The 26,332-nt window shown below is 40.3% G+C and overlaps 1 protein-coding gene across 1 annotated transcript in view; it reads right to left on the bottom strand.

The window, feature by feature from the left end:
* The window catches only part of LOC138948689 (uncharacterized), a gene marked incomplete in the record, with an annotated part of 97,620 nt that overhangs the window by 45,637 nt on the left and 25,651 nt on the right, over nucleotides 1-26,332 (bottom strand). Inside the window, 3 exon segments of the mRNA XM_070320282.1 lie at nucleotides 17,934-18,050; nucleotides 22,260-22,382; nucleotides 23,341-23,451. Of these exon segments, the coding sequence (XP_070176383.1) occupies nucleotides 17,934-18,050; nucleotides 22,260-22,382; nucleotides 23,341-23,451 (351 nt within the window).

Genomic DNA, 26,332 nt, shown 5'->3' with positions numbered 1-26,332 from the left:
AGCCCATCTCCAAACTTTCGCCTTTTGCGATACAGAAGGTTATTGCAGGAGTATCATCAACGATAGACAATATTAAGAGGCTTCGTAATGGTTCTCTACTGATTGAATGTCCTTCAAAAAAGGCATCAGATGGTCTTCTCCGTCTGAATGGTCAGAAATTTGTTGATAGACCGGTCAAGGTCAGTCCTCACAGAGGCCTCAACACCAGCAAAGGAGTCATCCGATGCCGAGAGCTGGAGGGCCTCAGTGAGGCTGAAATAAAAGAAGGTCTAAAGGATCAAGGTGTCATTGATGTGTACCGGGTGTTGATCAGGAAGGGCGATATCAGAGTACCCACCAACACCCTTTTCGTCACTTTTTGTACCCCAACCATCCCTGAGAAAATAAAAGTGGGATTTGTTCAGATAAGAGTGACTTTGTATATTCCATCACCAATGAGATGTTTCCAATGCCAAAGATTTGGACATTCAAAGGCTGGATGTAAACAGAAGGCAGTGTGCGAGAGGTGTGGCGGAGATCCTCACGAAGGTCCCTGCACATCACCACCCACCTGCACAAACTGTAAGGGAAACCATTCCCCGTCCTCCAGAGAATGTCCAAAATACAAGTTTGAACAGGCCATTCAAAAAACAAAAACGGAGAAAAAGATGTCTTTCTCAGACGCCAGGAAGGAGGTTGAAAAAACGAATGTTTTTTCCTTCCAGAAAAGTTTTGCGGCAGCAGTCAGTCAAAGACCTGCAACAAAGTCAACACCCACCCAGACCAGTATTTCGTATAGGTCTGTGGGTGTCCAGGCAGGCCCGTCCATGTTGAAAAGGACAGAGCCCACAAGAAACAAAAGTATTTGTACACAGACAGATGAAAGCACAGGTGGGGCTATCCCCACTGGAGACTCTATGGGGTCTCCTGGTGAGGTTTGCTTCACCGCCCCAACTGGAGACCCTGTGGGGGCTCCTGGTGAGGTTCGCTTCACCACCCCAATTGAGGACCCTATGGGGTCTCCTGGTGAGGTTCGCTTCACCACCCCAACCCAGAAGCCCGTTCACAGGGCAACTCACAGGAAGGGGGCCGTCGAGGTAGTGGAGGTAGTGGACCTTACTCAATCCACACCACGAACACCTCCGGACAAGGGAAAAGTTACTCTGCCCCAAAGATCGCCTCGCACCCCAAAAATGGAGAAAAATCCCGTCACACTATACAATCGTTTTGGGAGTTTATCCGACGAAGAGGGTATGGAGGCAGAAACTTCTTAAAACTAAACAAACATAGCCAATTTTATTCAATGGAATTGTAGAGGGGTCCAAGCTAACTATGAAGAATTATGTCTACTTTTACACAAATTTCATCCTGTTGCTACAGCATTACAGGAAACAATGCTGAAACCAAACAAAGATTTTAATGTATCTGGATACAATGTTTTTAGAAACCATTCAGACAATAACACGTCTGGGGGAGTTGCTCTTTTGATTAAGAAAAGTGTACTTTGTAGTGAGATCAACCTATGTACAAACATTCAAGCCGTCGCAGCACGAGTGACATTAGATAAAACCATCACTCTCTGCAGTGTATATCTGTCACCATCCAAATGTTACACGAAGCACGATCTTGAAAATCTTATTGATCAGCTTCCAGCTCCCTTTGTTTTAATGGGAGATTTTAACGCTCATTCCCCTTTATGGGGCAGCAACTCTCTAAGTACGAGAGGACGAATTTTAGAAGATTTTTTAGACAATCGTAATCTATGCGTTTTAAACGATGGAGTACCAACATATCTCCATCCAGCAACAGGATGCAAGTCCATACTAGATCTAGTTATTTGCGACACCTCTCTTGTTCTAGACTTTGAATTTAAAGTCTATGATGACACATGTGGTAGCGATCATTTCCCTATCTTGATGTCTCAAATAGATGGATTGGAAGAAGCTTCCCCCCAGAGATGGAACCTGAACAAGGCAAACTGGCTGTCTTTTACTGCCGAATGTTCTGTCCAACTCACAGAAGACACTGTCTTTGATGGAAGTGACGACCCATCATCTATTTTTACAAACACTCTACAAGACATTGCCACTGAGTACATCCCAAAAACATCTTCAAACAACCGCATTAAAGTGCCATGGTTTAATCAAGAATGCCAAGAAGCCCGATCTGAGCGAAAGAGAAGTCTACACAGGTTCTACAGATGCCCGACCCTTAGCAAGAAGTTGACTTTCTTCAGATTTCGCGCTAAGAGTCGCACTGTCATAAAACATTCTAAAAGAACATCCTGGAGGTCTTTTTGCTCAAACTTAAACTCTAAGGTATCATCAAGTAAAGTTTGGAATGCTATTCGTAAAATCAAAAGGAAAAAAGGATCTGCATCAATTAACCACCTTGTGGTAAATGGATCCCTTATAACCCAGAAGAATGAAGTAGCAAACGTTCTGGCTTCAACAATGGAAAAAACTCATCAACAGAAAATTACTGCACAGATTTTCAAAAAATCAAAGCCACCCAAGAACGTAAACCCATAAACTTCTCATCTCAGAATGAGGAGAACTACAACAAGTTGTTCAGTATAACTGAACTCAAACAAGCCTTACAAAAATGCAACAACTCAGCAACAGGGCTGGACGGAATACATTATCAGTTCCTCACACACCTACCAGAAAGTTGTCTTCTGGTCTTGCTGAAGGTTTTTAACCACATATGGGAGAGTGGATCCTTTCCACCTTCATGGCAAGAAGCGATGATTGTCCCCATTCCAAAACCAGGTAAAGATCATACAAACCCCAGCAACTACCGTCCGATAGCCTTGACCAGCTGTCTGTGTAAAACCATGGAGCGATTGGTTAACGCTAGGATGGTGTGGTATCTAGAAAAACAAAACCTCTTAAGTGATGTGCAATGTGGCTTCCGAAAGGGACACAGCACCACTGATCATTTGGTACGTTTTGAGACCTTCGTTCGAGAGGCCTTTGCGAGATCTGAACATGTACTAGCTATATTTTTTGATCTCGAGAAGGCTTACGACACGACCTGGAAACACGGTATTTTAGCTGATTTGCATGAAATGGGTTTTCGTGGACGTCTCCCTGTTTTTGTGGAAGGATTTCTAAGTAATCGATTTTTTACAGTACGGGTCGGTCCCAACCTATCAGAGTTCTGTCAACAAGAGATGGGTGTTCCTCAAGGAAGCATTCTATCACCCATGTTGTTCAACATCAAAATCAATAACATAGTAAAGGCAGTACTGAAAGGATCCGAGTCATCCTTGTTTGTTGATGACTTTGCACTTTGTGTGCGTGGTAAATCCCTACATAGAGTGGAAAGGCAGCTTCAATTATGTATCGACAAGGTGCAAAAATGGGTAACAGAGAACGGTTTCAAATTTTCCACCAGCAAAACTGTCTGTATGCATCTTTGCAAACAAAGGGGAGCCATGCCAGAACCCTCTTTGGTCCTGAATGGTAATCCTGTCAAGGTTGTTGAAGAATTTAAATTCCTAGGACTGACCTTTGACCGTCGACTAACATTCCTTAAACATATCCAGTATCTGAGAACATCATGTCTGAAAGCTCTGGATGTATTGAAAGTGGTTTCTCATACGGACTGGGGTGCTGACCGCACAGTCCTACTCAGACTTTACCGTGCTTTAATCCGATCCAAGTTGGACTATGGTTGTGTCGTCTATGGTGGAGCCGCAAAATCCAACCTAAGGCTATTAGACACAATACACCACCAGGGTATACGTCTTTGTCTGGGAGCTTTCAGGACGTCTCCAGTACAGTCCTTATATTTTGAGGCCAAAGAACCCTCTCTGAGGCTGCGACGCCTGAAACTCACTCTAAATTATGTGTTGAAACTGAAAGCTATGCCTACAAATCCAGCCTACCAATGCGTATTTCAACCACAATGCTCTGAATTTTTTGAAAGTCACCCAAATGATCGAGCACCTCTGTCTTCTCGGATTCAGTCACATCTGGCCGAATCAAAGATAAAACTCGATCATGTTAGTGAAAATCGATGGACAGAAACACCACCATGGACATTGCCAGATCCAGTTGTACGACTCGATCTGACAAGGTTAAAGAAGTCAGAGACAAATGATTTGATTTTTAAACAGTGTTTTAGCCAGTTCTGTACCGAGTTTCCTTCCCATCAACGAATATACACTGATGGGTCCAAAGCTGAAAGTAAAGTGGCATCAGCTTCTGTCACAGGTCCTAAACTCGATAGGGCCTTTTCGGCCCGTCTTCCGGATGACAGTTCTGTATTTTCTGCAGAGTTGAAAGCTTTACAGCTAGCTCTGAAACAGGTATATCAGTCAAAAAAGAAAGACTTCCTGATTCTGTCGGATTCCCTATCGGCTCTTACCGCCGTGAAGAGAACTCAGCTAGATCACCCACTGTTGGTCGAAATCCAAGAGCTACATGCATCTCTGATTGAAGAAGGCAAAAGGATTGTGTTTGCATGGGTGCCATCCCATGTTGGAATTAGAGGCAACTCTGCAGCTGATCAAGCTGCTAAGGAAGCCAGAGAAAGACTCATCACTGACAAACACACAAAGCATTCAGATTTCAGAACTCGAACCAACATGTACATAAAGTACCTATGGCAGAGTGAATGGGACGAATGTGAAGAAAATAAACTTCATAAGATCGTCCCCCAGCTGTCGGACAGCCTACCCCAATGTCGCCTCAACAGGAAAGAAGAGACAGTTCTCTGTCGCTTACACATTGGGCACAGTCACATTACACATTCGTATCTGCTGAAAGGTGAAGATCCACCATACTGTTTTGGATGTGACGAACCATGGACATTAGAACATGTTCTCACAAAATGTGTAGACGTTCAAGAATTTCGAGACAAACACTACAATGCGGAAACACTGAAGGTTTTATTCCGGGATGTTCCCCCGGACAAGATTTTTAACTTTTTAAAAGAGATCAAGATTTTTTACAAGATTTAAAGTACCAGAAGTGAAAATTATTAATTTTTAGAACCTTCTTTTACAGTGATAGATTTGAATGTAAATAGTCTGAAACGTAGAAGTTGCCATATGAAGGGAAAAGAAAATAACTGTATCGGTCTCGAATAGCAGCTAGCATCTGCTGAAGAGACATTAAACCCCAAAAACAAACAAAACAAACTTCAGTATGGGTATATATGTTGTATTTTTATAGCTCAATAAATACATCATGGACTCCAAAAAATATATGATAGTGCAGATTCCGATTTGGGCAAAGGACTACTTTCCTCCCGACCTTTGACCTCGCGCCGAACAATGTGACACATTTGTATGAAGTTCTAAAATCGTATTGCACGGCTCAGAAAACCATATCAGTTGCACGCAAAAATGAATCTCAGAACTGATCTGATATATGAGATGCAATAAGCAAAAGTTTCTTTCATTATGAAAGCAATGCAGGTCGAAAAAAACGAACATTCAACTTACAAGATAACCAGATGCTAGCGAACCAAAACAAAAACACGAGTACCCTCCCCTTGCATCGTTAGCAGACGACTTTTGAGAATCTGTCGGAAGTGTGTTTTGGTGTGCGCCTTCAGCTATCAAACATCGGCTGTTTCACGTGTTTTGCGAGCAAGTCTACTCTTTTGTCTGGCTCTGCAGTAAGTCCACATATTTTTCCGTAATCCAGTCATATTCCTTCAAAATGCAATCAATCGGCGGTGACAGACGTGTCGGTCGCGTTTTCCTCACTCCCATACCAGTTTAAATTCATCCATGCAAACACACTCGCAAAACAGTTTATCACGTAGATACATTTCAAATAGGGAGCAAATGGTTAAATCTAAACCTACATATTTGTTCCCTAAAATTTGCTTCTCTGTCAATAAGCCTAATTACACACGTTCGAGAAAAACAACGTGGAATCGATTCTGAATCGAGTAAGCCAAATGGGTCCCAAACCCGTTTCGCCCGTTCTGCCGACCTGAAACGCAAAACAAAAGAATTGTGCGCTTCAACTAAATTAATTTCTATTCGACTTCATTACTTTCTTGCAACTTATGAACCTTTACTTAAAGCTTTTAAATGGTCTGAAAGTAGTGTTACCGCGTACTTATCGATGCACTCATTCGTTTTATTTTTTCAGCGACGGTCACTTAGTTTAAGGTTGCAAAAGGGCTAAGTCTCGCTGGCAACAGTTTTACCCTGCACAGATCGCAACAGTGCCGCTAGTAGTCTACACTTTGTGTTTGATGGTAGAATGGGATATACAGATTACAACACTCGTGGTTTTTTATATGGCTTGTATTTCAGTCAAGACCCAGCGGGAATATCAATCGAGAGCCACTCGCCAGAGGCTCGTGTCTCCCGATGATATTCATCCGCTGGGTCTTGACTGAAATACAAGCCATATAAAAAACCACTCGTGTTGTAACCTATACATATATGACTAAGTGCCAAAAGGTGCTCACAGAACAGAAGACGACTTTGTTTTACAATAAAAATGTTTCTAAAAACGTGTGTCTGCTGAAAATTGGTGTGTGTGTGGATGAATGTGCGAAGAGATAGTGGACATAATTTCGTGTGTCTGACTTGAACGGTTTTGAAGTTATCTTTGTTTAAAGTCAAAAATAACGCCAAAACCGGCCATCTGAAAACGGACATCGTGATACCTCGTGTTTTGAATATGCCACAGAAAAATAACAAGAAGCACAAATGAATTGCATTTAGTTTGATTGAATGCCTGAAACATCGCTTTACAGACGAGACCAAACGTCAAATCTATATCTCGAGAGAATTTTTTTTTTCGATAACCGAATTTTAAGGTGTCGCACGCAAGATGTGTCGTCATCACGGCATACATTTTTCAATCGCAGATATTTACTAAATTTCTTTTTCAAAAACTCTGGAATTGATGTCGACACGTCAAGCGATAACGGTGTATCAAACTGCTGTCTTTCAAGTAATCCAGCAAAGACTGCAGAACTTTTGAATAGCATTTTTGAAAACGATTTGAAAATTTCGTCATATCTTGCGTGCGACAAAATGTTCGGTAATTAACGGTTATTTTCTTTTAAAAACAAAATTTACATGTACAAAGATCTACTTCATCTACGGAACCACGTGACACATTCTGTGTTCAAAATTTGTGAAGAAATCACGAACCACGAATGCGCTATCAAGTGTTGAAATTATGTCGTCAACATCTTTTCAGATCTTGCGTGCGACACCATCTTGCGTTCAACATAAAATGTCACTACCTTATCGAATTTAATGGGTAAAACTAACTATTTGTTGTCTTAGTTTAATCTTCTTAATTAAAAGCGTAATAAAACCGAACTTCCAAGATGAATTTTAATTGCGATTAGCGAAAGAGCGGGCACGCAAGTCGACCTTAAAGTAAAAGAATGATAACACGAGCGTTTGTCGTGTTGTCTTGCGTGCAACACATTGTCTAACAAGAAGGGCAAAGCCCATACGACTCACATGCTTTACACATTTTTCCTACCAAAATACATGTGACCTTGACCCAAGGTCAAGGTCATCCAAGGTCATGCAACACAAAGCTGTTAATTCAAGACATAGGAAGTACAATGGTGCTTATTGGCTCTTTCTACCATGAGATATGGTCACTTTTAGTGGTTCACTACCTTATTTTGGTCACATTTCATAAGGGTCAAAGTGACCTTGACCTTGATCATATGTGACCAAATGTGTCTTATGATGAAAGCATAACATGTGCCCCACATAATTTTTAAGTTTGAAACAGTTATCTTCCATAGTTCAGGGTCAAGGTCACTTCAAAATATGTATACAATCCAACTTTGAAGAGCTCCTGTGACCTTGACCTTGAAGCAAGGTAAACCAAACTGGTATCAAAAGATGGGGCTTACTTTGCCCTATATATCATATATAGGTGAGGTATTCAATCTCAAAAACTTCAGAGAAAATGGGAAAAATGTGAAAAATAGCTGTTTTTTAGGCAACATTTATGGCCCCTGCGACCTTGACCTGGAAGCAAGGTCAAGATGCTATGTATGTTTTTTGGGGCCTTGTCATCATACACCATCTTGCCAAATTTGGTACTGATAGACTGAATAGTGTCCAAGAAATATCCAACGTTAAAGTTTTCCGGACGGACGGACGTCCGGACGGACGGACGGACGGACGGACGGACGACTCGGGTGAGTACATAGACTCACTTTTGCTACGCATGTGAGTCAAAAAGGAAAATGTATATTTTTCTCAGACGTTTTTTAAGTTGAAACCTTGAAACTTCACACACATTTGGGGTTTAATCGCCCCCATGCATGGTAAAAGTCTTGTTGACCCTTGTCAGATTTCAAGGTCACGGCTGGGTCACATGTGGTTCAGAAAACGGATGAAACATATTTTTTCAGAGATTTTTGAAGCTAGAACCTTCAAACTTCAAACAACGCTTTTGCTTAATGATTGTTCAACATGGAGAATTCAAGGTTGATCCTTGAGAAATGTGAAGGTCATAGCAGGGTCTCGTGTGGGTAAAAAAAAAAGGAAATTGTATTGAACTTCAATTTATATAAAACCAAAGTCTGGTTGATCTGTTTTAAGATTTAAGGTCAAATCTGTTATTTAAGGTCAAATCAAATAGAAATTTGTTGATGCTTAAATCTTTGAAACTTCCAACAGGCTTGAGGTTTGACAACTTCTGGACTTTGAAATCTGGTATGGTTGATCCTGGTAATATTAATTAGTCAAAACATCAAGATCAACAATTATAAAATAAGCACTTTCACCAATGTCAAGTGAGCAATAGCAGCAAACGTGAGTCTTATAAAGATTATCACTTTTTGTGTGACCTCAACTTGACCCCTCTGAATGCTCTCAATCATGGAAATTGACCACACTTTGATTATAACCAAACAACATCAAAACTTTGGAATGTGTGAAGTTTCAAAGGTGTTGCTTAAAAGGCGTTCGTGAAAATGACAATTGTATGTGTCTGACTTCAATGCGACCCCGCTGCGACCTTGACGTGTGATTTTATCAACCAGACTTTCATCATGTGTGAATGACTTCATTGAAGAAATTGACAATTTTTCAAAGTTTAAGCCAGATGGCATTGCTGTGACCTTGAAATTTGACAAACATTAACCAGGCGGTCACCTTTTTCAGAAAATATCCTTAAAGGATCTTTAACCTTACTGTGACCTTGGAATTTGATGAGGTTTAATTTAACTTGCGTAGTGTGCCAAGTTTCAAGGCCCTAGCTTCAAAAACATATGAGAAAACCTCATTAAAAAATGTATATGTTTGACCTCAACGCGACCCTGCTGTGACCTTGACTTTTTCAACCAGACTTTAATCGTGTGTGAACAGTATACACTAGAACTGTGTGTATTTTCAAAGCTCGTGCTATAAACGCGCTGAATAAACTGAAAATATTCCACATTTGGACCAGATGTGACTCCGCTGTGACCTTGAACTTTGACAAAGATTAACCAGCAGGTCACTTTTAATGAGGTTTTATAAAAATGCTGAAAGTATGTGAAGTATGTAAAGTCTAACTGATCTAGTATTAAAACATGTAAGACGTGACAACGACAATTTTCCAGTTTGCAAAGGAAATTTAACCTCGCTGTGACCTTGAAATTCAATGTTGTTTAATGTGATGTGCACCATACCTGGAGGTCATTAATACTTTGGTTGTGTGCCAAGTTTCAAAGCCCTAGCTTTAAAAACGTGCGAGATAACCTTAATGCTATGACTCAGTGCCGTTTTGAATGATATAACGAACAAAATTATCGTTATTTGTAAAATCATTTGGGTAAATTTATCTTGGGTTCCAGTATCTGTTGTCTTAACAAAAATCACAATATCAGTCGTGTTTGTCAACTTTTATTTTTTAGCCCTTTTGTCCGCTTTTCGTGCGCACCTTTTGGCACTTAGTCATATATATGTTCTGCGCGAAGTTAGAATCCGGTTTCATTCTAGAATGGACCGGGTCCAGGTTGGAATTCTAACCCTGCGCAAGTACAGGGGTGCCATTCTAGAATGAAACCACGTCATGTGAGGAAAGTTGACATGCGTGAAGCATCGCGAGAGTGAATAAAGGGGGCCGTAATGTTTGTAGGTAAGACAGAGTTGTCTTCCCTTGAATTATCTCCACCTGCACCTTCCCTTTGATAAAATGGGGCTGATTTGTCTACTCCTGAAAAAAATCCTTTGGCGATCTTGCGATGTCATGTCATGTCAAGAAAGTTGACACTCCTGAGTACGCAATAAACAAAGGCAGACCATAGCTAGGGGGACTACCAGGGCGGTAATGTTTGCAGGGCAGTTGTTTTTGTGATGAGAGCCGGTTGCGGCCGCTTGCAATGTCAGCGCTGTCTCCCTCTCGGAAATGTCCGGTTTTTTGACAATTGTTTTGACAGACAGACAGACGGTCAGACCGACTAACCGACAGACAGACCAACAGAAGGACAGAGTGAGTTATAGAGCTGTTGTCACAGGTTTAAAAAAAAGTTGACATTAACAAAAACAGAAATCAACAACAACTTTTGTCTGGTTTTATAATATTATGGGAAAACATTGAAAGCAATTCATAGTAGTAGTACTACCACAACAAATACTCTCAAAGGGGAATTCCATGCCTAAAAGTTTGACAGTTTTTATTTAATCTATCAGAATCCCTACCTTCCAAACTGTGATATGCCCACGTTTCAAACTCTTCATGTATATGAATAAGATTAAAAGTTACAAGCGAGATCGGCAAAACACTGTCAGTCCGGAAATTTCCGTTCGTAGCGATCAGTGCTGAGTGTCTCTCAAAATCGTAATCACTTTCAGAACATCACAATCCCAATTCACGATGTCTTTGAGTAAAGTGTAAAAAAAACGAAAAACAAAGTTTATCATCGCATAGGCTACACTTACGTGGAGCCAAAAACCAACCAAACACACAAAAAACAAAAACAAACAGAAAATCCACATTTGTGGCTTTGGCTGTGTGATAGCCTCTAACTGAAATGACTATTCCAACTTGGACCCAAATTCCAACCTTGCGCACGGCCGATTCTAGAATGGACCAGCAACAAGGGTTTCATTCTAGAATGGCACCCCTGTACTTGCGCAGGGTTAGAATTCCAACCTGGACCCGGTCCATTCTAGAATGAAACCGGATTCTAAGAACGCGCAGAACATCTATATGACTAAGTGCCAAAAGGTGCTCACAGAACAGAAGACGACTTTGTTTTACAATAAAAATGTTTCTAAAAACGTGTGTCTGCTGAAAATTGGTGTGTGTGTGGATGAATGTGCGAAGAGATAGTGGACATAATTTCGTGTGTCTGACTTGAACGGTTTTGAAGTTATCTTTGTTTAAAGTCAAAAATAACGCCAAAACCGGCCATCTGAAAAAGGACATCGTGATACCTCGTGTTTTGAATATGCCACAGAAAAATAACAAGAAGCACAAATGAATTGCATTTAGTTTGATTGAATGCCTGAAACATCGCTTTACAGACGAGACCAAACGTCAAATCTAAATCTCGAGAGAATTTTTTTTTTTCGATAACCGAATTTTAAGGTGTCGCACGCAAGATGTGTCGTCATCACGGCATACATTTTTCAATCGCAGATATTTACTAAATTTCTTTTTCAAAAACTCTGGAATTGATGTCGACACGTCAAGCGATAACGGTGTATCAAACTGCTGTCTTTCAAGTAATCCAGCAAAGACTGCAGAACTTTTGAACAGCATTTTTGAAAACGATTTGAAAATTTCGTCATATCTTGCGTGCGACAAAATGTTCGGTAATTAACGGTTATTTTCTTTTAAAAACAAAATTTACATGTACAAAGATCTACTTCATCTACGGAACCACGTGACAAATTCTGTGTTCAAAATTTGTGAAGAAATCACGAACCACGAATGCGCTATCAAGTGTTGAAATTATGTCGTCAACATCTTTTCAGATCTTGCGTGCGACACCATCTTGCGTTCAACATAAAATGTCACTACCTTATCGAGTTTAATGGGTAAAACTAACTATTTGTTGTCTTAGTTTAATCTTCTTAATTAAAAGCGTAATAAAACCGAACTTCCAAGATGAATTTTAATTGAGATTAGCGAAAGAGCGGGCACGCAAGTCGACCTTAAAGTAAAAGAATGATAACACGAGCGTTTGTCGTGTTGTCTTGCGTGCAACACATTGTCCAAAAAGGAAAATGTATATTTTTCTCAGACGTTTTTTAAGTTGAAACCTTGAAACTTCACACACATTTGGGGTTTAATCGCCCCCATGCATGGTAAAAGTCTTGTTGACGCTTGTCAGATTTCAAGGTCACGGCTGGGTCACATGGGGTTTGAAAACGGATGAAACATATTTTTTCAGAGATTTTTGAAGCTAGAACCTTCAAACTTCAAACAACGCTTTTGCTTAATGATTGTTCAACATGGAGAATTCAAGGTTGATCCTTGAGAAAGGTGAAGGTCATAGCAGGGTCTCGCGTGGGTAAAAAAAAAGAGGAAATTGTATTGAACTTCAATTTATATAAAACCAAAGTCTGGTTGATCTGTTTTAAGATTTAAGGTCAAATCTGTTATTTAAGGTCAAATCAAATAGAAATTTGTTGATGCTTAAATCTTTGAAACTTCCAACAGGTTTGAGGTTTGACAACTTCTGGACTTTGAAATCTGGTATGGTTGATCCTGGTAATATTAATTAGTCAAAACATCAAGATCAACAATTATAAAATAAGCACTTTCACCAATGTCAAGTGAGCAATAGCAGCAAACGTGAGTCTTATAAAGATTATCACTTTTTGTGTGACCTCAACTTGACCCCTCTGAATGCTCTCAATCATGGAAATTGACCACACTTTGATTATAACCAAACAACATCAAAACTTTGGAATGTGTGAAGTTTCAAAGGTGTTGCTTAAAAGGCGTTCGTGAAAATGACAATTGTATGTGTCTGACTTCAATGCGACCCCGCTGCGACCTTGACGTTTGATTTTATCAACCAGACTTTCATCATGTGTGAATGACTTCAAACACTATAAAACTAGTTGAAGAAATTGACAATTTTTCAAAGTTTAAGCCAGAAGGCACTGCTGTGACCTTGAAATTTGACAAACGTTAACCAGGCGGTCACCTTTTTTAGAAAATATCCTTAAAGGATCTTTAACCTTACTGTGACCTTGGAATTTGATGAGGTTTAATTTAACTTGCGTAGTGTGCCATGTTTCAAGGCCCTAGCTTCAAAAACATATTAGAAAACCTCATTGAAAAATGTATATGTTTGACCTCAACGCGACCCTGCTGTGACCTTGACTTTTTCAACCAGACTTTAATCGTGTGTGAACATTATACACTAGAACTGTGTGTATTTTCAAAGCTCGTGCTATAAACGCGCTGAATAAATTGAAAATATTCCACATTTGGACCAGATGTGACCCCGCTGTGACCTTGAACTTTGACAAAGATTAACCAGCAGGTCACTTTTAATGAGGTTTTATAAAAATGCTGAAAGTATGTGAAGTATGTAAAGTCTAACTGATCTAGTATTAAAACATGTAAGACGTGACAACGACAATTTTCCAGTTTGCAAAGGAAATTTAACCTCGCTGTGACCTTGAAATTCAATGTTGTTTAATGTGATGTGCACCATACCTGGAGGTCATTATACTTTAGTTGTGTGCCAAGTTTCAAAGCCCTAGCTTTAAAAACGTGCGAGATAACCTTAATGCTATGACTCAGTGCCGTTTTGAATGATATAACGAACAAAATTATCGTTATTTGTAAAATCATTTGGGTAAATTTATCTTTTCTTTTCGTAATTGGGTTCCAGCATCTGTTGTCTTAACAAAAATCACAATATCAGTCGTGTTTGTCAACTTTTATTTTTTAGCCCATTTGTCCGCTTTTCGTGCGCACCTTTTGGCACGTAGTCATATATATATATATACTAGAATGAATACCCGCTTCGCCGGGTAGCCGGCTTCGCCGGGAAGAAGTACTTAGAGCCGTACGCCGGCTTCGCCGGGTCCGAACTATGGACCCGCCAAGCTTAGGTCCCTCCCAGATTCGTGGAATGGGAACAGCACGAAAATGATTCAGTGGCCATAATGCCATTCCTGACCATATCGAGTCCCATCCTTGTCGACGAATGTAACCGTGTTAATCACCTTTGGAGGCGAACTCCACTCAAACAGGACTGAGCAAGTTATGGCTTCTCAAAGGAAGGCCAGTACATAAAATTACACAAAAGCCGCCAGACCACATCACAAACAGAACTGAAGAATGCACAGGTGTTGCTTACATAGAGACACACACACTTACACACACACACACACAAACACAGAGAAGCCGTATCTATAGAGAGATAGATGACAGTGTATTTTTCGCGTGGCTATAAATTGATTCGACCTTTGCACTTTTACAGTGAGGATAATTTACGGGTCCAATTTACGTTCTGTACACTGCGTTGACCTTCTAAAAATAGGTAACAGTAACAGAACGCCGGGAATATCCGAAGACGCTCAGCGCAGTGGACAGCGCAGTGTAGTAACTTACAACTGAACGGGAAAGCCACACGAAGGAAGGGAGATAAACGCCAAACACTGGAGAAGATAAGGAAGAGTTACTTATAATGGTGAAATGAACCCAAAAACGAAAATGAGTTCAGCGCTGCGCGCTGAGAGCACGTGTTGAAATATCTCATCGATGATATTGTGTCCGGGGTGTAGCTGAATACGGTGTCCAAATTTGAAAAAGATCCACCGAGAACTTTGGCGTTGTGATGTGGTGTAGCGGCTATGGTGTGTCGGTATGGGGGCCCGGGTAAGCTGAGGTGGAACCAAAATAGCTGAGGTGGAACCAAAATCGGTTCCGCGCTGCGCGCTGAGAGCACGTGTTGAAATATCGACCAGGTTGTGTCGTGTCCCGGGTCTACTTGAATATGCCCACCAAATTTGAAGCAGATCCATCGAGAACTTTGGCCGTGCATCGCGCACAGACAGATACACACACACACACACAGACACACAGACACACAGACACACAGACACACAGACACTAGTCGTATATATATTATAGATATATATATATATATATATATATATATATATATATATATATATATATATGTATAGGTTACAACACGAGTGGTTTTTTATATGGCTTGTATTTCAGTCAAGACCCAGCGGATGAATATCATCGGGAGACACGAGCCTTTGGCGAGTGGCTCTCGATTGATATTCCCGCTGGGTCTTGACTGAAATACAAGCCATATAAAAAACCACGAGTGTTGTAATCTGTATATCCCATTCTACCATCAAACACAAAGTGTAGACTACTAGCGGCACTGTTGCGATCTGTGGAGTGTGAAACAGTGTTTTCAGCGAGACTTGGCCTTTTTGCAACCTTAAACTAAGTGACCGTCGCTGAAAAAATAAAACGAATGAGTGCATCTATAAGTACGCGGTAACACTACTTTCAGACCGTTTAAAAGCTTTAAGTAAAGGTTCATAAGTTGCAAGAAAGTAATGAAGTCGTATAGAAATCCATTTAGTTGAAGCGCACAATTCTTTTGCGTTTCAGGTCGGCGGAACGGGGAAACCGGTTTGGCCCCCATTTGGCTTACTCGACTCGATTCAGAATCGATTCCACGTTGTTTTTTTCGAACGCATTATTATACAATTAGTCTTATTGACAGAGAAGCAAATTTTAGGGAACACATATGTAGATTTAACCATTTGCTCCCTATTTGAAATGTATCTACATGTTTTGCGAGTGTGTTTGCATGAACCTAAACTGGTATGGGTGCGAGGAAAACAGGACCCAAGTCTGTCACCGCCGCTTGATTGCATTTTGAAAGAATATGACTGGATTACGGAAAAATACACACATGTTAAGTTCTTAGATACCTTCATCGCCAATGTGGACTTACTGCAGAGCCAGGCAAAAGAGTAGACTTGCTCGCAAAACACGTGAAACAGCTGATGATAGCGAAGCCCAACCGTGCCAGGTAAGGACGGTCTGACAGATTCTCAAAAGTCGTCTGCTAACGAAGCAAGGGGAGGGTACTCGTGTTTTTGTTTTGGTTCGCTAGCATCTGGTTATCTTGTAAGTTGAATGTTCGTTTTTTCCCACCTGCATTGCTTTCATAATGAAAGAAACGTTTGCTTATTGCATCTCATACATCAGATCAGTTCTGAGATTCATTTTTGCGTGCAACTGATATGGTTTTCTGAGCCGTGCAATACGATTTTGGAACTTCATACAAATGTGTCACATTGTTCGGCGCGAGGTCAAAGGTCGGGAGCAAAGTAGTTCTTCGCCCAAATCGGAATCTGCACTATCATATATTTTTTTGAGTCCATGATGTATTTATTGAGCTATAAAAATACAACATATATACCCATACTAAAGTAACAGAGACAAAGAAGGGAGGTCATGGGATATATATATATGTATAGGTTACAACACGAGTGGTTTTTTATATGGCTTGTATTTCAGTCAAGACCCAGCGGATGAATATCATCGGGAGACACGAGCCTCTGGCGAGTGGCTCTCGATTGATATTCCCGCTGGGTCTTGACTGAAATACAAGCCATATAAAAAACCACGAGTGTTGTAATCTGTATATCCCATTCTACCATCAAACACAAAGTGTAGACTACTAGCGGCACTGTTGCGATCTGTGCAGGGTAAAACTGTTGCCAGCGAGACTTAGCCCTTTTGCAACCTTAAACTAAGTGACCGTCGCTGAAAAAATAAAACGAATGAGTGCATCGATAAGTACGCGGTAACACTACTTTCAGACCATTTAAAAGCTTTAAGTAAAGGTTCATAAGTTGCAAGAAAGTAATGAAGTCGAATAGAAATTAATTTAGTTGAAGCGCACAATTCTTTTGTTTTGCGTTTCAGGTCGGCAGAACGGGCGAAACGGGTTTGGGACCCATTTGGCTTACTCGATTCAGAATTGATTCCACGTTGTTTTTCTCGAACGTGTGTAATTAGGCTTATTGACAGAGAAGCAAATTTTAGGGAACAAATATGTAGGTTTAGATTTAACCATTTGCTCCCTATTTGAAATGTATCTACGTGATAAACTGTTTTGCGAGTGTGTTTGCATGGATGAACTTAAACTGGTATGGGTGTGACTCTGTGAGGAAAACGCGACCGACACGTCTGTCACCGCCGATTGATTGCATTTTGAAGGAATATGACTGGATTACGGAAAAATATGTGGACTTACTGCAGAGCCAGGCAAAAGAGTAGACTTGCTCGCAAAACACGTGAAACAGCCGATGTTTGATAGCTGAAGGCGCACACCAAAACACACTACCGACAGATTCTCAAAAGTCGTCTGCTAACGATGCAAGGGGAGGGTACTCGTGTTTTTGTTTTGGTTCGCTAGCATCTGGTTATCTTGTAAGTTGAATGTTCGTTTTTTTCGACCTGCATTGCTTTCATAATGAAAGAAACTTTTGCTTATTGCATCTCATACATCAGATCAGTTCTGAGATTCATTTTTGCGTGCAACTGATATGGTTTTCTGAGCCGTGCAATACGATTTTAGAACTTCATACAAATGTGTCACATTGTTCGGCGCGAGGTCAAAGGTCGGGAGGAAAGTAGTCCTTTGCCCAAATCGGAATCTGCACTATCATATATTTTTTGGAGTCCATGATGTATTTATTGAGCTATAAAAATACAACATATATACCCATACTGAAGTAACAGAGACAAAGAAGGGAGGTCATGGGATATATATATATATATATATATATGTGTGTGTGTGTTCACCTGTGTGTGAACGTGATGTTTATGAATGAAAAGCCCAACAATGATGTGCATGGCAAAAAAAAAAAAAAAAAAAAAAAAACCACTCTCAGAACATAATATAGAAACGTAAAAAAACCATATCGCAAACCACACAGTCGATATCGAACATGCTCTCTCTCTCTCTTTCTCTCTCTCACATTGTAGACTTACCTATTTGGTCAGTGCAGCCATAATAATTATCACAACTGAACGGACAATCAGCGTCTGCAGCACACGCCTTGCAACCCTGCGTGGGCGTACCTTTTCCCCAAAATCCAGGTTGGCAAACTGAAACATAGAGAGGGGACGTATAGACCTGGATGAAGCTTAGGGTTGTGTCACACTTCATGTATTACTAAACTAAAAGTCCTTTGTCACCAGCCCTACTGTGTTTCGTTCAAGCACATCTACTATATAATACTGGTAGGATTTTCGGTGGTTTTTCGATTCCTGTCACCAAACCGCGCGGATTTGTGCCTTCTCCTTCGGTTGCTATGCCAACGTGACCCAGGAAATCGATTCCGCTAGGTCCCGACTTCCAATTTTGTCCACGAACAAAGTTTGAAGAGGTTTGTCTCGCAAATTTGAGCACAACAGTGAACTTTGACCTGAACTTTGACATCGCGGCGAAAGAGATCTGTGATTGGTTCTTCTTCAACTTTCGGTTCGACTAAACACGCGACCGCACCTCAGACGAACCTAGCTGTGTGTTTTATTTCTCTACCCCAGACGAACCTAAAATAATAAGAAGATAGATAGATCTGTTTATCTGTTAATGGAACTCCAAAATATTCCATAGATTTGTTTACTAAACAGTTCGAAACATTATCACCTGATAAGTCGCCGTATAACCTTATAGGTTCCAGCGACTAAATATTTTCCCCCGGTTCAACCATAGACATGTACGTCATCATGATCTCCCCTTAATTTGACCGTTATTTTGGCTGTCTTAGTGAAATGGTAAGATATATCTCTATGTTTTTTACATGTAAGTGTTCGGAAAAAATACAGTTATAGCAGCTATGTACAAAAATAAGCAGCATATGCTCTTTTCGCCAAAGTAAAGTCCTTTTTTCTTCTGGTTTCTTATATGTGTCACAGCACACCGCAAGCTTTTAGGCGAATAGCAAGTGAGTGGTATATATATATCATCAATTTTATAGTAGATAACGGTGTAAAATACTTACCATGTTCATGTCCGTTATACGTTTTCAATATTCCATATGTGTCATTTAATTGTGTGTTGCTTGATGCCATGTATGTATGTGTGTGTGTGTGTGTACATGACTTTAAATAAGCATGGATGGATGTGTGCACTCGATTGTGTGTGTGAACCATGTATATATTTTCTGTTGTCAATGTTGTCAATTAGATATGTTATACTATGCGTTTGAATCATTAAGTATTTTAGACGTCATACTTTTTTTCGTATCTTCACGATGGCTTTTTACCCGTTTAAATTTTAATGCTTCCAACTTTCAAAGCGCTGCACGGCTGGGAAGAGATGCGCACTTTTATCACTGTTGTTCATGTAGACGTAATCATGGATTCATGCAAACGTCATACCTGCTGTATTTTATTTTGTTTGTTTGTATAGTCGCGTGCGGTCGCGCAGTCTTTTTGGTCAGTTCCGATTACCTCCCATTGATGCGAAAACCTATATGACTGTTTTTTGTTATTTTTCTCTCTGTTAATTCACCAGTGGCTATGTAACATGTGTTATACCTTATAGGTTCCAGCGACTAAATATTTTTCCCCGGTGCAACCATAGACATGTACGTCATCATGATCTCCCCTTAATTTGACCGTTATTTTGGCTGTCTTAGTGAAATGGTAAGATATATCTCTATGTTTTTTACATGTAAGTGTTCGGAAAAAATACAGTTATAGCAGTTATGTACAAAAATAAGCAGCATATGCTCTTTTCGCCAAAGTAAAGTCCTTTTTTCTTCTGGTTTCTTATATGTGTCACAGCACACCGCAAGCTTTTAGGCGAATAGCAAGTGAGTGGTATATATATATCATCAATTTTATAGTAGGTAACGGTGTAAATTACTTGCCATGTTCATGTCCATTATACGTTTTCCATATTCCATATGTGTCATTTAATTGTGTGTTGCTTGATGCCATGTATGTATGTATGTGTGTGTGTGTGTGTGTGTACATGACTTTAAATAAGCATGGATGGATGTGTGCACTCGATTGTGTGTGTGAACCATGTATATATTTTCTGTTGTCAATGTTGTCAATTAGATATGTTATACTATGCGTTTGAATCATTAAGTATTTTAGACGTCATACTTTTTTTCGTATCTTCACGATGGCTTTTTACCCGTTTAAATTTTAATGCTTCCAACTTTCAAAGCGCTGCACGGCTGGGAAGAGATGCGCACTTTTATCACTGTTGTTCATGTAGACGTAATCATGGATTCATGCAAACGTCATACCTGCTGTATTTTATTTTGTTTGTTTGTATAGTCGCGTGCGGTCGCGCAGTCTTTTTGGTCAGTTCCGATTACCTCCCATTGATGCGAAAACCTATATAAGAAGATAGATAGATCTGTTTATCTGTTAATGGAACTCCAAAATATTCCATAGATTTGTTTACTTAATTTTTAAAAGATAAGTTCGAAACATTATCACCTGATAAGTCGCCGTATAACCTTATAGGTTCCAGCGACTAAATATTTTCCCCCGGTGCAACCATAGACATGTACGTCATCATGATCTCCCCTTAATTTGACCGTTATTTTGGCTGTCTTAGTGAAATGGTAAGATATATCTCTATGTTTTTTACATGTAAGTGTTCGGAAAAAATACAGTTATAGCAGTTATGTACAAAAATAAGCAGCATATGCTCTTTTCGCCAAAGTAAAGTCCTTTTTTCTTCTGGTTTCTTATATGTGTCACAGCACACTGCAAGCTTTTAGGCGAATAGCAAGTGAGTGGTATATATATATCATCAATTTTATAGTAGGTAACGGTGTAAATTACTTGCCATGTTCATGTCCATTATACGTTTTCCATATTCCATATGTGTCATTTAATTGTGTGTTGCTTGATGCCATGTATGTATGTGTGTGTGTGTGTACATGACTTTAAATAAGCATGGATGTGTGCACTCGATTGTGTGTGTGAACCATGTATATATTTTCTGTTGTCAGTTACATATGTTATACTATGCGTTTGAATCATTAAGTATTTTACACGTCATACTTTTTTTCGTATCTTCACGATGGCTTTTTACCCGTTTAAATTTTAATGCTTCCAACTTTCAAAGCGCTGCACGGCTGGGAAGAGATGCGCACTTTTATCACTGTTGTTCATGTAGACGTAATCATGGATTCATGCAAACGCCATACCTGCTGTATTTTATTTTGTTTGTTTGTATAGTCGCGTGCGGTCGCGCAGTCTTTTTGGTCAGTTCCGATTACCTCCCATTGATGCGAAAACCTATATGACTGTTTTTTGTTATTTTTCTCTCTGTTAATTCACCAGTGGCTATGTAACATGTGTTACAGAATTGCACCGGTGTAAGGGTTAACATTTTATTTTTCACCAAGAGAATATAATTCATTATATGCGGGATAATGTGCGGGGGGGGGGGGGGGGGGGAGGGGTGCAAACAACATTTTCACAAGCACATAACCAACAAAATGACATCGCATGCGCAGCACACAAAGTGCGTAGCACGGGTACCACTAGTACATACTTATTTCTGTTCTTCAACGATTGTGTGTGTGTGTGTGTGTGTGTGTGTGTGTGTGTGTGTGTGTGTGTGTGTGTCTGTCTGTGAGCGTGTGTCTGTGTGCGCGTGAGTGCTCCAGCAGGTGTGTGTGTTGGTGTGTGTGTGTGTATGTGTGCGTGTGTGTTGGTGTGTGTGTGTGTGTATGTGCCTGTGTGTTAGTGTGTTTGTGGGTGTACGTGTGCGTGTATGCTTGTGTGCGTCTGTGCGTGCGTGCTCGAGCAGATGTGTTTGTTAGTGTGTGTGTGTGTGTGTGTTTGTGTGTTTGTGCGTTAGTGTGTGTGTGTGTGTGTGTGTGTGTGTGTGTGTGTGTGTGTGTGTGAATGTGTGTTTGTGTACCCACGTTTCCACAGGTTTGGTTGCCTAAATCACCATAAGGCAATCATCCACACGTGGATGGCAACCTAAACTCTGGATGGCAACCTAATTGTGTGGATGGTCGCTTCATTTAACACCGTTAAATTGACTTTTTTGACGGAAAGAATGTCATAACAATGTTCAAAATGACATTCTTTCCGTCCTCTATAGGCGACGAAATAGGTCAAATTTTGTGCATTTTTTAGTGCAAAATTCTTCGATGCCGGAGCGAGTACTGCACCCAGTGCTGTTGTAGTGCAAGTGCACTAGAAAGGCACTACACCCAGTGCCGCCTCTTAGGTAACCATCCACACTTTAGGTATGTGTGTTTGCTCTCTTAACTGAATCTACCTGTCTATGTCTGCATGTTCGTATGATTTCTGTTGTACACTTACCCCATATCTCTATTTCACACAGGGTGATGTGAAAGAACCATTCAGTTTTGACGTATTGGTTTTTTTGAAAAAGTACATGCCGACCGCGGATGGGTCCTGCAGTACACTGAATGTCGTATGTAGCTGCAATATAGGAACATAAACTGCATTCAAAGGGAATGTAATACAAATCCAGAAAACATCGTTGTACGCACATGCCATCCTGAACTCAGGGTCTCATTTATTCCATCCCTGAAAGGATGCCTTTGTTTTCCTTCTCTGGAGAGGAAATCGAGTTTTAGATCTTTTCGTAATGTGTTATTGATATAAGCAGATTTGCGATCGTCGATAATGATTTTTCATGGTGTTGTGTAATTTTTAAATTACAAAGGAATTGTTATGTAAGACAGTTTCAAGCAAGCTATCTATCGCGGATGTATTTACTGTGCAAACAACTCTAAATATGGCAAAAGTGTCACGTGATAATCAACTCTGTCACGTGATCATAACAAAATGGCTACGAAGCGGACGAAACTTTTTCCGTAACCAGTTGGGAGTGATGCAACAATATCACGGTCTCCTTCCCACAGCAGTCTCAAAATGTCGACTTGTTTTGACCTCAGAACGATGTCTTTATCATAACTGTGAAAAACAGAAGGGAGATCACTGTCGAAGTCGGCCATTCTACAATCACGTTCGTCTTTTGTCTTTTATCAGAAACATTAGCGAAAAACATATGGGAAATAACTCTGTATTCTTGTTTTGATAGATTTCGGCTTCAAGCCATTTCTTTCCCTGTACTCCGCGCAGCAATTATCCATCCTGTCAGAGAGACATGAGCGATAGCGTGGACCGATGATTATTAGAATGCGCACATGTGGCAATAGCGCTGGGTAACTGGACATTTTAGTCACCTCCTTTCCTCTTAAGACTTCATTTTACATAACTCTCTCTTCAGATAATGTCTATGTGTGCCAGTCTTGATTACTGTCAGGACAAACACTTATTCTGAAGCTTTGCTGAGTCAATAAAATTACTAAAGTAATTAACCGATGTGGTTGTGTAAGTGTTGTTGGTGATTGATACTGCTGTGAATTCAAACCTGTCTCGGCCAGCTTGCCGTATCGACCATTTTTATCGTAGTTCACAAATGTGTAGCACTCGCTGCCATCAATCAAAACGAGCAGCCCGTGCATGCGTCTGGAGTCGATATCTGAAACCAATGTATAAACCACGTATAAACCACGTATAAACCATGTATAAACCATGTATAAACCACGTATAAACCATGTATAAACCACGTATAAACCAATGTATAAACCTCGTATAAACCATGTATAAACCAATGATATGAAGTTTACCAGGCTCCAAGCAAATCGGCGACAACATAGCATTAAGTGTATTCTTTTACTCTTTTTTTCAAGCGGGGAATTGCTGGCAATAAAAGCACCTTTTCCTCTTTTTGTTGTGTTACGGGTTGATTAGAATCGTATGTTTTACTTCATGAGAGTGTTCATGAATTTCAAATCGCCATGACATTAATTTGATCAAACTAGGTTTTGAAGATAATTAAGAACAAAACTGTACTGCGTGTTTGTCTGCGGACGCACGAATGTGTTTGAACTTGTTTTGTATTGGCTAATGGTTGATAGGGAAGGAAGCAATTAAGTATTTTCAAGACAGTCAATTAGAGCGCATCCTAACTTGGCTAGCTGAATATGATTACACAGGGCGTGCACACTTGTGCCATTTTTTTTAAGACTAGCTGGCGGCGGATACACATTTCATGATTTTGTTATTCTGGCATATATATCAATATTTCGCAATCAAATTTGGCATATTTATATAGAAATGGCTGAATTTTAAGATGGCAGAGGTGAAACACATCGACTACACCTGGAGACAACTGGAGAGATTGGCCCAGAATCGGAATGCCTGGCGAGCTCTTGTTGGTGGCCTATGCCCCGGACGGGGTCAAAAGCATAAGTAAAGTAAGTAAGTGTTAGTTTGCCTATAAACAGCACACAGAAGTCACAAATCGTAATATCGTGTATTATATTAACAAGAAGAGCAAACGCTCGATCGAGTCACTTTCGCAGTTCTGAATATTATATGAGGCATCAGATGGACAGGAAGAAATTGCTATTCACAACACACTGAGTCACGTTCACATAAAATTTGAGCCCGGTCACTTTTATAGTTTCCGAGAAAAGCCCAACGTTAAGTTGTGTGTTGCCGAACAGAAAAGGCTAGTTATCTCCCTTGTTTTTCTGATAACGTTCGTAAAAGGCTACAGATGTAAATACTTTGATGTAAAGAATAATCCTACAAAGTTTCAATCACATCCGATGAACTTTGTCAAAGATATAAAATGTCTAATTTTTCCTTTGACGCTGACCTGTGACCTTGAAAAAGGTCAAAGGTCAACGAAACCATCGTTAAAGTGTAGAGGTCATTGGAGGTCACGACTAAACAAAATATGAGCCCGATCGCTTTGATAGTTTCCGAGAAAAGTCCAACGTTAAGGTGGTGTCTACGGACGGCCGGCCGGACAGACTAACACTGACCGATTACATAGAGTCACTTTTTCTCAAGTGACTCAAAAATCCCATGCGCAACACATTCCGGGGAGGGGGGAGGGGGGAGGGGGGAGGGGGGAGGGGGGGAGGCAAGCCCCCTGATGCCCCTAGGAGGTTCGAACGCTTTGCGCCCTCAATTTAACGCTTCGCGTCATCGAATTGTCCCTAAAAGAAATTTGGAAACCCCCCCCCCCCCCTTAAAAATGATGTGATCCGGCCCTGCGACTGGTGTGTGCAACTTGCAGCTCTTTTGTATCGATGACGGGGAAGTGGGCTACAAAAAAAACGATACAACTTTGGCTTTTATGCTGGTCGACTGAGATTTCAACCATTTGATACTGTTTGTTGCTGTGCCTTTGTAGATTGAGTATTGCGCGCATACAAACGTACTTCCGCGACAGGGCGACTACCACATCAAATGTGCTCCATCTTACCATTGCAAAAGCAGACGAATTTTCGAACCGCTACAGTTTCATTGAAGATGCCGCCACTCTGTTTAGTGTCACTATCAGTCATTTGATCTAGGAGGCTGTCAGCGCCCTTGTTATAATGTTGTGCTGGAGTTGCCGTTCAGATTCAGAGGTGCACAATAACATGCTTTTGCAGATACCGGTATATGGTTGGATTGAAAGCGCAAACGACTAAATTAATCATGTCTGAAAAAGTGGGTCACCCGATGGCTGAATAAATCAAGAGAACTGGTGTGTGGTTTACGCGTGCTAAATAACAATTCAAGTGATCTGTAAGTGTCATTTAAATTAATGTTGTTGAATGCTATTGTGAGTGGGTGAGTGAGTGAGGTTAGAATGACTGTTTTAGTGAAAGATGGCATCGTTCTGTACGCCTCCTGTGAGGCGGAGTGGGGCTTCAAGTATGAGCAAAAAGAAAGACAAATGTTCATTAGTCTTGTTTCGCTATTGGTGATAGAGACGAGGACTTGAGGCTAAATTTTACATACTAAACAAGAAAACTAAAATTGTGTGTGTAGTGACCCACATCATTGAGGCATATAAAATCATGAAAAGAAAAGCAGCAGAGTATGCCAACAAGGATGAATTTTGTAAAAAGGAAGTTTTCTCGTTAAAGGTAACTATCATTACAGTGAGACAAGAATATTTCATTAACATAACTGTTACGAAGGCTTTTGAGTGTATTCATTTTTTAACCAATAGGAAACAATATTACAAAAAAAAACCACCTGCAAGCAAAAAATTAATGGCTTTAGAAAAAGATTATGGTGCATATTGCAGAGTTGCACATAGGACACTGTAACGAGAGTTATCGTGCTTTTGAAATATTGCTGGCAATGTGTAATAGGTACAGTAGGCTTGTTTCATTTGTTATGTACATTAACTCCTTTCAATTCTTTACCTTGAAATCCGTGCGATTTTCGTTCACGAAGAGATATGGAAACATCTTTTTAACAAGAGATCCAATGCAATGAGCTCCGCGGAATATAGTCCGACACCAAATGACGTCATTGCTAAAAGAAGGGCGCTGGCTCGGTGCGACAGG

Source organism: Littorina saxatilis, linkage group LG15 (assembly GCF_037325665.1).
Source record: "Littorina saxatilis isolate snail1 linkage group LG15, US_GU_Lsax_2.0, whole genome shotgun sequence".
Lineage (NCBI taxonomy): Eukaryota > Metazoa > Mollusca > Gastropoda > Littorinimorpha > Littorinidae > Littorina > Littorina saxatilis.
Note: the sequence above shows the minus strand (reverse complement) of the source record. Positions and strands in the feature narration are given on the sequence as shown.